Source organism: Lactuca sativa, chromosome 1 (genome assembly GCF_002870075.4).
Source record: "Lactuca sativa cultivar Salinas chromosome 1, Lsat_Salinas_v11, whole genome shotgun sequence".
Lineage (NCBI taxonomy): Eukaryota > Viridiplantae > Streptophyta > Magnoliopsida > Asterales > Asteraceae > Lactuca > Lactuca sativa.
Genome location: NC_056623.2, coordinates 150,097,147 through 150,109,034, shown reverse-complemented (window position 1 = coordinate 150,109,034; position 11,888 = coordinate 150,097,147). Strand labels below are relative to the sequence as shown.

Genomic DNA, 11,888 nt, shown 5'->3' with positions numbered 1-11,888 from the left:
AGGCGCTGAGTGGAGAAAGCCCTAATTCTCGGGGTTGAGCCCTATTTAAAGAACATTATATCCTTCCCCCAGCCTCTTTATTCCCTCTTGTAGTCCAGAAACCCTAGAAAGTGTGATTGAAGAAGATTGGAGCGTATTTGGAGCATTGGAGGAGTTTGTTGAAGGAATCTTGTGAGATTGAAGGCTTGGGGCAAGGGGCTTTGCTTGGATTCGAATTTCATTGCAGTTGGGGCGTCCATTGGAGGTAATATCTCGTTCTTGGACTGATTGTATGTTGTTTCTTCATTTTGGGGTTTGTGGGATCTTGTCTATGGATGAAATTGGAAGTCTAGAGGTTAGATCTGAGGTTGCTACCTCAGATCTGAAATGGAGAAGAATCAGAGAGCATGAAAGTCCCTGTGTTGGACTATTTAGTGAAGCTTGCATGTCCCAAACCCTAGTTATAAGTGAATAAGGCCTAGATCTCTTTGGATTCACGTAAAGTTTGCCACTTTACGTGATGGATGAGTTGTATGAGACTAGACCTATGTTTTGGATCATTTGCATGGCCTGGAATGCTTCTGAGTGGATTCAGACCGGTGGTACTCGGCGAGTCACATGAGTGGACTCGACGAGTTGCTTGAAGATGAGCTGGGACTCGGCGAGTTGGAAGAACAACTCGGCGAGTTGGATGAAGATGGCTTGGAACTCGGCGAGTTGTATGAACAACTCGGCAAGTAGGTTGATGATAGTCTTAGATTCGGCGAGTCTATTCTTGGACTCGGCGAGTCTTGTCGAAGAGTCCCGATATTCCCTGGTTGAGTCGAGAATCGGTGAGTCAAGGGATGACTCGGTGAGTTGTGTGCGAGTGGACTCAGAGTTGTTGGACTCGGCGAGTCTCGGAGTGACTCGGCGAGTTAGGTCGCGGATTGAGTGAAGTTTTGATTATAGGAACTCGGCGAGTCATAGGGTTGACTCGGCGAGTAGGGTCAGTCAGGGGTTGACTTTGACTGAGGACTTTGATTTTGACCTAGGGTTGACCGTTGACTTTTAGGGTTTGGTCAGCGATGTGGCCTTTGGGCCAAGAGAGGGGTAAAATATTCTTTTACCCTTAAGAGGGTGCATTGAGAGGATTGATTCTAGTCTCGAGAGTTATAGTCATGAGAGTTTTGCCTTACGTGTTAGGCGGTGGCGAGTTCGAGATTCAAGTATGGAGATATCTGCTTTCTGCTTGCCAGGTGAGTCTTCTCACTATACTTTACCTTGAGTAGGTAATCAGAGCTATGTGTTAGTGTGTGTATGTTATGTGTATGCTATGTGTTGTACTGCATTATTTCTATGTGATTTATGCTGTGCATGTTTGCAGAGTTGGAACCGAAGGGTTCCTAGAGTTAGAACCGGAAGGTTCACAGAGTTAGAACCTGAGGGTTCATAGAGTTTGGGTGCACGGACCCATAGAGTTATGGCCTCGAGTGGCTTATATGTGTTATGTGTGTGGTATTTTGGGAAACTCACTAAGCTTCGTGCTTACAGTGTTTTGTGTTATGTTGTTTTCAGGTTTCTTTCAGTATCACGGGACGGCACCGGCTTGATTGTACACACCAGAGAAAGAGTCATATTTTGGAGGATCCTGGTTTTCTATGCAAGTGAAAATGAAGCTATGTTTTGTAATTCAATTATGAATGAGATTTTAAGCAAGTGTTCTAAGATTAAAATGATTATTTTAAATGAAAATTTTGTCTTGAAATTTACGGTGTTACAACATGGGGGTATGAACTCACCTTAAGTGTTTTCAGTAGATGATTGTTGAGGAATGGAGGTATTTAACTCAAGAACACTTGGAGATGCCTTGAAGATTTTTGAGAATCAAGAGTGGAAGAACACTTGATGATCAGCCTTGGGATCTTGAATTAGAGAGAAAAGTTGGAGAGAAAAGTTGGAGTTGGATCTTTGGTGGAATGAGAGTGATTGAAAGAAAAATGAGGAGAGAGGTTGAGTATTCAGCTCTCAAAAACGTGGGAAAGAGTGATGATTGAGTGGAAAGGACATTGATGTGACCTAGGTAAGGTGGGGAGGTGTGGCTGGTCATAGAGTGGGTGTGGGAGTGGTTACTTGTGTCATAAAGTAAAGCAAAGTCAACACTCCACCTCTTTGTACTTCACCCACTTGCTTTTATTATTTAAATAAAGATTTTTATGAAAATATGATTAAATTGTGAATATTTAGGGTTTATTATGTTAAAATATGATTTTGGGTGAAAACCCCGCGTTAAAATAATTAAAAACAGACCTTAAACGCAAAACTACGCGAAAACCGGGAGAAAATGAGCTCCCAGCGAGACCTCTCGGTCCTAGGCCGAGGTTCGGTCCCTAGGCCGAGGTTCGGTCAGGATGGTGCTGATTCGGAAGCGAGAGGCTGAGCCAGAAGAAGGAACGAGGGCGATGGGCTCGGTCCGAAGGTCAGAAGCGAGGGTCATAAGCGAATGAACTGTAGTGAACAGTACCTTCGGTTCGGTTAGTGAACAGTACCTTCGGTTCGGTTAGTGAACAGTAACTTCGGTTCGGTTCCTCTTCATCAGAAGGTTCGGTTCCTAAGACGGGTTTCGGTTCCTAAGAGGGGTTTCGGTTCCTTAAGTCCGTTTTTCGCTTAGACTTCCGTTTTTGGGCTGTTTTCGCCGAATTCGAGGGTCGGGATGCCCCGAGTAATTATAAGGAGTTGGGAGAGATTTCGAGGGAGATTTGAGAGAGATTCCACATACTCAGAGAGATTTGGGAGAGATTTGACGTATTTTGGAGAGATTTCACATACAAAGAGATATTTGGGAGAGATTTCACATTCTTAGAGAGATTTAGGAGAGATTTGACATACTTGGAGAGATTTCACCTACAGAGAGATATTTGGGAGAGATTTCACATTCTTAGAGAGATTTGGGAGAGATTTGACATACTTGGAGAGATTTCACATACAGAGAGATATTTGGGAGAGATTTCACATACTTAGAGAGATTTGGGAGAGATTTGACATACTTGGAGAGATTTCACATACAGAGAGATATTTGGGAGAGATTTCACATTCTTAGAGAGATTTGACATACTTGGAGAGATTTCACATACAGAGAGATATTTGGGAGAGATTTCACATACTTAGAGAGATTTGGGAGAGATTTGACATACTTGGAGAGATTTCACATACAGAGAGATATTTGGGAGAGATTTCACATACTTAGAGAGATCTGGGAGAGATTCTCGATAAGAAGAGATAGAGTGAAAACGATTGAGGGCGGTTTCGTGTGTGATGAATGTGAGTGTCCGACTTCGAAATGCAAGGTCCGTGAACCTTGTTAAGCCTTGTTTAAGGATCTTGCATACTCCCGATGAGTATGTAACATTGTTTTATCGGTTTGGCTCTCTACGTACCACCGTTTTAGGTTAAGGAGATCTAGATGTACGCACTTTTCGATTTATGATCTCTCATTAGAATAGAGAGTTGTTTAGAATTTACATAACGTAAACTCTAGTACCTACGGGCAAATTGAGTTGACCTGTTTGACTTGTTGACTCTAGTTGACTTTGACTTGACCGAATATTGACGGTTGTCACAAATTTTGATTTTATTTTTATTATATTATTTTTAGTAGGCCGAGACAGGAAAACTTCGTTAGAAATTCATAACTTCTTCGTCTGACGTCCGTTTTCGCCTATCTTTTTATCGTTTTACTACTATTAACGAGATCTTCGATTATTGTTTGGATTGTTTCGGCTAAAAACTGCTCGATCTCAAATCGAGTATTCGGGCTGCATACCGCTAAGTCGAAACTTAGAAAAATCATAACTTCCTCATACGAAGTCAGATTTGGACGTTCTTTTTATGCACGCTCACGGTTTAACGTATTCTACGACGTTCGTTTAGATCGCTAAGGCTAAATATCGCTCTAACGTAAATTCACTATTTACGTCACGTTGCGTCATGCCGGTTCTGTCGCAAAACTTCGACAGGTCATAACTTCTTCGTTATAACTCGGATTTCGGCGTTCTTTATATGTACGGAATCCTTGTAACATATACTACAACTTAGTTAAGATTATTCATTCTAAATAATCTTCTATCCAAAGTCATTTTTTTGACGCTTATCGTCTCTAAATTGACTAGCCCTAATCTACGGGCGTTACACCCATTCTTCATATCATGTTGAGTTGACAACGAAAACCTTCACAGTTTCTAGTATTCAGCCCTTTGGTGAACAAGTCTTCTATGTGCTCATCAGTCTTTATTTGTCGCATCTTAATTTCATCCATCATGATTTCTCTCTGATAAAGTGATGGTGCACTTCAACATGCTTTGTTCTAAGATGAAATACTGGATTTTCTGCTAAACGGATTGCAGATTGGTTGTTATAGTAAAGTGGTACCGTATAATTAAGTTTTTTGATGTAAGTCATCCATTAATAGTACCAACCATATATGTACTTTCTTAAGCTTGTACTCCATTTCCATAGGTGACAGTGATATTTTTGTTTGTCTTTTGTTGCACAACGAAATTGTTCTCGACCTGAGCTTGAACACATACCTAGTGGTTGATTTTCGAGTATCATGGTCTTTTACATAGTCAACATCACAGTACCCAACGAACTTGCAGTCTTCTTTTCTTTTATACAAGAGACAATAGTCAATTGTACCTTTCACATATATCAAGATCCGTCAGGCCGTATCCAAATGAGATTTCTTTAGACTTTGTATGTATCGACTCATAACTCCATCCATGATTTTTGACTTTGAAATGGAAAAATGCTTAAGTGGCACATGAAACTGGCTATGGTTAATATATGTTAGAGGGACTATGACAATCTCCAACCCATGTCTATTTTTTTCTAAAAAAAATGAAGTAAAAAATGAGATAAATAGTATTTCATGTCCATCTATATTCCATTCTTAAACCTATTTTTTACCCCAAAAAATATACTCCTAGTATATTCCCCTTTTGTAACTTATATATATTGTCAAGCATACCTCTTATACTAATTAGATTTTAACAAATATATTATATATATTCTATCTTTTTTTCATTACATAATATTATCATAAAATTATAACAAAATAAAATGTTGATATAAATACATAATTTAAATTAATTATTAATTTAATAACAATAATTATTAAATAAATAAGAGTATATTTATAACACAATTATACATAAACATTATATGTACATCTTTTAGAAATATTACACATATATTTGAAAAATAATACTACATGTATTTGCGTTAGAATAAATTTCCCATATATAATCAACTAATTTATTTCGTAGCCGTAAAAATCGGAATCGGCCCCGGACCGAACCGAAACTACCTATAACTAGGGCGGTTCCCGGATTCGATGTTTTTCAATTTGTAGTTTTCGGATAAGAAGCGGACTGGACCGAAAAACGTTACTAAAACTGGACCGTATCGGACATTGTGTATGGAAACCACATTTTTTATCGGCATAAACTATATATGAAAATGTCGTATATATGAAAAATTCTTATTCAATTATAAGCTTTTATAAAATATGTTACCATGTTTCAAAATTTAGTATGTATTTTTATTTTTTTATATGAATTCAATACATAAATATTAAACTTTATATTTATAATTAATTAATATATTTTAATATATAACAAGATATTAAATATATTATATATTACATTAAATTATAATTATTAGACAAAAATGAAGTATAATACATAAAATAAAAAAGAAAGAAACTAAAATCGACAATTGAAACTTCACATCTCTTTTGGAGAAATGAATAATGTTCCTCGATTTATATTTGGGGAAAAAACTATTTATATCTCCAAAAATGAAGATGAAAATGATATAAGGTTGGAAGAGAATGGGAGAAAACTATGAATAGTGTTCCTTCATATTTGGAGGAAATTATTTATATCTTCAAAGATGAAAATGGGGTAGAGTTAGAGAAAAATATGATAAGAAATAGAGAAAACAAATAAGATTTGCTAGTGGGTTGAAGATGTTCTAAAAAGATAGGTCACTTCAAAATTTATTCTCTTGTTTAACACGAAAAATAATTAAGAAATTCATTTGGCAAATTGGATATACATTGTTAGGGGCAATGTTGTGTCATTTCTCCTATTTATTTTATAAAAGTTATAATATTAAAATAAAATATTATTATTATTATTATTATTATTATTATTATTATTTGTTTTGAAACCGTATGCTATTTTTTCATTATATTAAAATATCCCAAATATATTTAACATTGGTGTCATTTCAATTTCGAGTGACTCTGTTTAGTAATATAATATATTAAAATATTCAATGGATTTATAATGATTTACAAGAAAGGGTATAAAGTGTTTATTTGATATACCAAAGAGGACTAATATGAAACTATAAATGATATTTATGTAAATTGCTGCATCGATTTTTTTGAAAATGAAAGAATAACAAAAACGTCTCACTGTAGAAGAAGAAAGACGAAAGGACGGACCCGATCAAGGATAACTATGGACCCATGTTGAGTGAGTTCCACCACTAATATCTTATCCGCCCACCATTTTCTCTCATCTGCAAATTCTAATCTCTTGAAATCAAAGCCCTCAAGCAAAAAACCGAATCTTTCCTTTCTCCAAATTCCAATGGCAGAAATCGTTGTTAGCGCCGTTATCACCGTGCTGTGTGAGAAGCTGATCTCTGGTGACATTAAGCTTGCTCGATCCGAAGGAATCGATTCTCAGCTGAACAAATGGAAGAAAAACCTGCCCATGATCCAAGCCGTGCTCGCTGATGCAACCGAGAAGCAAATAAAAGAGAGAGCTGTTCAACTGTGGGTGAACGATCTCCATCATTTGGCTTACGACATTGACGATGTACTCGACGATTTGGCCACCGAAGCTCTGCGACGCAAGTTGAATCAAGAAACTCAAGCCAGCACCAGCACTAGTAAGGTATTGAAGCTCGTCCCAAAATGCTGTACTAATTTCAGTCCTCGCAACATTATGTATGGTCAGCAGATGAGTTCTAAGCTAGAAAAGATCACCATCAAATTGCGTGATCTTGTTGACCAGAAAAATGATTTGGGTTTGAATGTGAATGTTGAAAGGTCAAATATAACAGAGAGACGTTTGGAGCAAACTTCACTGGTCGATGAGTCCAAAATAATGGGTCGGGAAGGGGATAAAGAGAAATTGTTGGGAAAGTTGTTGGGAAATGAAGGATGTGACCAGAATGTTAGCGTAGTGTCCATAGTTGGAATGGGTGGAATAGGCAAAACCACTCTTGCCAAAGTTTTATACAACGAGCAGAAAGTGAAAGATCACTTTGAAGTCAGGGCATGGGTTTGTGTTTCTGAAGAGTGCGATGTGTTTAAGATTAGCAAGGCTATCTTTCAAGCAGTAACAGGTCAAAACAAAGATTTTGCTAATCTTGATCTGCTTCATGTGGCCCTCAAAGAAGAACTTTCAAAGAAAAGGTTCCTACTTGTTCTAGATGATGTCTGGAACGAAGACGACAGTAAGTGGGAACAAATACAAAGTCCTCTTCTTGTAGGGGCACCTAGAAGTAGAATTATTGTCACAACCCGGAGTACTCGAGTTGCATCAGTGATGGACTCGCAACAAACTTACCCGTTAGGAGTTTTGTCAAATGAAGATGCTCTGTCGTTATTTGCTCAACACGCGTTGGGAGAAAAAAACTTTGACAAACATCCAACACTTAAGTTGTTTGGTGAAGGTATGGTTCAGAAATGTGGTAGATTGCCTTTGGCTTTGACAGCACTTGGGAGGGTCTTGAAGGGAAATCGAAATGGCGATAAATGGGAGGAGTTGTTGAAGAGTGAGATATGGGATATAGATGATGGAAATAAGATTCTTCCGGCTCTAAAACTAAGCTACTATCATCTCCCTCCACATCTCAAGCAGTTGTTTGCATATTGCTCCTTAATTCCCAAGGACTATGAGTTTGACAAGAATAAGTTAGTCCTATTGTGGGCGGCAGAAGGATTTTTGTCCCAATCAAAAGGAAACAAGTCAATGGAGAATTTAGGTCATGAGTATTTTGAAGAGTTAAAGTCAAGGTCCTTTTTTCAACAGTCAACGTATGACGACTTAGAATATACAATGCATGACCTGATGAATGACTTGGCCACAAGTGTTGCAGGAGAGTTTTCCTTTAGATTGGATGGTGAGGTGGATGTATCTGACATGAATGAAACTTCTGATAAGTTTCGTCATCTTTCACTTGTAGGTCAAGGATCTGGATCATATAGAAAGTTTATTGAATTACAAAGAGCTAAATACTTGAGAACTTTCTTAGTCATGTCAGATGGTTGGGAGGACGGCTCTTTGGACAAGGTTCTTCTTGAACTACAATTCCTGAGGGTGCTAAGTGTCGTGGGCTTGGATGACATGTACGGAGATAGTGAGATAATCAGGAAGGTACCAGAATCCATTGGTAATCTCAAGCATCTACGGTACCTTAATTTTTCTTATACCGGAATCACATGTTTGCCTGAAGAAGTGAGTGAGCTTTATAATCTTCAGACCTTGTTGGTTCATGATTGTTTTGAGTTATCTAGCTTGCCAAAAAATTTTGCAAAGTTAATAAACCTACGACATCTTGATATAAGTAATACTCCGAAATTGAACAAGATGCCCTTGGGGATTGGTGGGTTGATGAGTCTACAAACTCTAACCAAGGTTATTATTGAAGAAGGTAATGGGTTCAAAATATCCGATCTTAAGGGCCTATCTGATCTTCAAGGACGACTTTCGATTAAGGGGCTTGACACAGTTAAAAATCCAATAGAAGCAAAGGTTGCCAACTTACATCAAAAGAAAGGTCTTGATGTTTTGGAGATGGAATGGAGTGATGTGTTTGATGATTCTCGGAATAAGATGATTGAATATGAAGTACTTAAAGAACTAAGGCCTCATCCCAAGTTAAAAAAGCTCAAGATTTTCAATAACAACGGAATGGGATTTCCTACTTGGGTTGGCGATCCCTCCTTTGATCAGTTAACAAAGCTTACATTACGTGGTTGTAGAAGTACACATCTACCAACACTTGGATGTTTAGGGTGTCTTAAGAAATTGATTGTTGAAAGTATGAATGAAGTGCAGACCGTGGGTTTTGAGTTCCTTGCACCTGCTAATTCTAATCCTTGCATTGCATTTCCATCCCTTCAAGTTCTGAAATTTGATGATATGAAAGGCTGGCAGAGATGGTCAATTAATAGTGGTGACGGACATGGAGCTCCTAGATCATTTCCTTGTCTTCATGAGATCCGTATAGCCAATTGTTCAGAACTAGCTGAAGTTTCAATCGGATTGATACCTTCACTTCGGGTTTTATATATTGAAGAATGTTCCGAAGCAGTGTTAAGAAGCATGGTTGGTTTGTCCTCATCACTTGTTGAATTAAAAATGTTAAATGTCAAAGGACTTACTCAACTACATGGAGAATATTTAATGCATCTTAGGCCACTTGAACATCTTTATATTGAAAATTGTGATGAACTGAGATACTTGTGGGAACGAGAATCAGAGGCATGCAAGAGTCTTGTGAGTTTACAGAAGTTGGAAGTAACAAATTGTAAAAACTTGGTTTCATCAGCCGAGAAAGAGGCTAATATCGGGATCAGCATGGAATCACTTAAATCTGTGAAATTTTATAACTGTGAGACATTGGATAGTTACAATTGTCCAAATAGTGTTGAGAATTTGATGATCGGGGATTGTGATTCAGTGACATCTTTGACCTTCTCAGCAGTGCAGGAGCACCCATCCCCTCTTACTGAATTGATAGTCGGTGATTGTGATAACATACAATTACAACCCAAACCCATTCCAGCAAAAGACTTCAGTTTGTCTCGCTTAACATATCTTAAGATCAGTTATTGCAAGAATCTAAAGTCATTTCCTCATCAGCATTTTCAAAGTTTCGCATCTTTGGAAGAACTGGAGATACATCAGTGTCCAAGTATGGATTACTCCTTTCCTTGTGGGGTGTGGCCTCCTAATTTAACCAAACTAACGATAGGAGGCTTAAATAAGCCCATGTCAGAGTGGGGTCCGCAAAGTTTTCCTACCTCACTAGTTGACCTATGCTTATTTGGCAAAAATTCAGGAGTGGTTTCATTTGCAGTGGCAGACGATGTGAGGAATACTTGTACTACTCCTTCATCATCATCAACTTTTCTTCTTCCACCATCTCTTGTTTCTCTAGCGCTTTTTGGTTTTATGGATGTGGAATCATTTTCAGAGGTCTTACAACACCTCCCCAGCCTTAAAAGACTTGAAATTTATAATTGCCCAAAGCTTGGAGATCTTAAGACCATTTACAACCCATCAAATGTGACAATAGGTGTGTGGAAGTAGAAAAGGTATGTCGTCTCCTTTCCCATCACCTGTGTCTCTTACGTAAGAGTGGTTATTCATTTCAATAATGTTATTATAATCATTGTTTCTTAACAAACGTGAAAGAGGGTTCTACAGCTTGTATCCCAAAGTATTGCGGCCTCCACAACATTTTTTTTTTTTTTTGATAAATGTGATATTCCTTATAAAGTAAGATTTCAATTTCTGTGTGTATGTGTGTGTATATATATATATATATATATATATATATATATATATATATATATATATATATATATATATATATATTTTCAATAACTATCCCAAAGTATTAGGAACATTAATTTTGAGACTTGTTTGTTTTGGTTTGTTGATAATACTAATTTTATACTGAACTAACAATCAAAACATGTACAAAAATAAGAGAAAACTATAACTGCAGCAGTTGAATAGCTTTTCGGTTTTTGTAGAACTTTTACCATTAACTTGCTATGTATATTTGTTGCAACTGTATTATTTTATCTTCATTGCACCACTTCTTTGTGTATTCCTTTTCGTTGTCATGTTGTAGTTTTTGTTAATCTCGGCTTCAAGTGAACTTGTGCACTGTTGAATAAATTACTAGAAAACATACCAAAATTGTTTACAATTTGGACTTTTTCCAGAAAATTTGACCTTTTATTTGGTCATCAATTCAGATTTCTTTACAAATTTGTATCGGTTTCTAGGTTAGAAATATATCCATTTGACATTAAAACCTTTTCTGTTTTGGTAAAATAAAAAAAAATATGGTCAAACTCTGTATAGCATGACTAATTGTCTTTTTGTGTGGCTATTCCCAGTATAATTGATCAGTATGTTAACGACGATGTAAGTCTACACACTATAGAGTTGTGCAAATATCATGACAACTTATTTGTTGCATTAGTTATTGATTATAGAGATTGTTTATGAAATCATATTAGAATATTCCATATTATTATGTGATCTTGGCATGTTTCTATAAATTATGAGTTTATTCTTAGGTAGTTGCTCAATTTCTACAGGTGCACGTTGGACCAAGGCTGTCTACATGATGTCATTGAGGCAAATCAGCTAAATACGCATGGGGATGGACGTTGAAAAAAGTTATAAGACAATCAAGGGTTCGAGTAAATACCAAATACAAATTCCATATTTGGGATGAATGGTGGATGAAGTGTTGTATAGGTTCACTGAATTGTACTTAGATGTAGTAATTATCAAACATAGTTTGTTTTGGGATTTTACTTAAAAGTAGTTTATAAAAAAAATGCACAGTACAAGAAATGGTTATCTTTATATATAAATAAACAATAATAAATTACAAAATTAGTCATTTTGGTATACGAGATTTATAGGGTTTAGTCTACAAATAAACTCATTTCCCCTTACTTCCGTGAAAGTTGGAGCAAGGCTATCTATAGCCTTTTTAATCTGTTCCATCATCTTTCTATTAATTACATCTTTCTATTAATTATATGATATTATCTTTCTATTAATTATATGATGCAAAAATATATCAAGTTAAATCAT

The 11,888-nt window shown here is 36.7% G+C and overlaps 1 protein-coding gene across 1 annotated transcript; it reads left to right on the top strand.

The window, feature by feature from the left end:
* The first annotated feature begins 6,462 nt into the window (after window positions 1-6,462).
* On the top strand, window positions 6,463-11,687 carry LOC111916343 (putative disease resistance RPP13-like protein 1). The gene is made up of 2 exons (XM_023912002.3): window positions 6,463-10,360; window positions 11,381-11,687. Exon 1 carries the CDS (start codon window positions 6,618-6,620, stop codon window positions 10,353-10,355), a length of 3,738 nt encoding a protein of 1,245 aa, XP_023767770.2. The 5' UTR covers window positions 6,463-6,617; the 3' UTR covers window positions 10,356-10,360; window positions 11,381-11,687.
* Window positions 11,688-11,888: the final 201 nt, after the last annotated feature.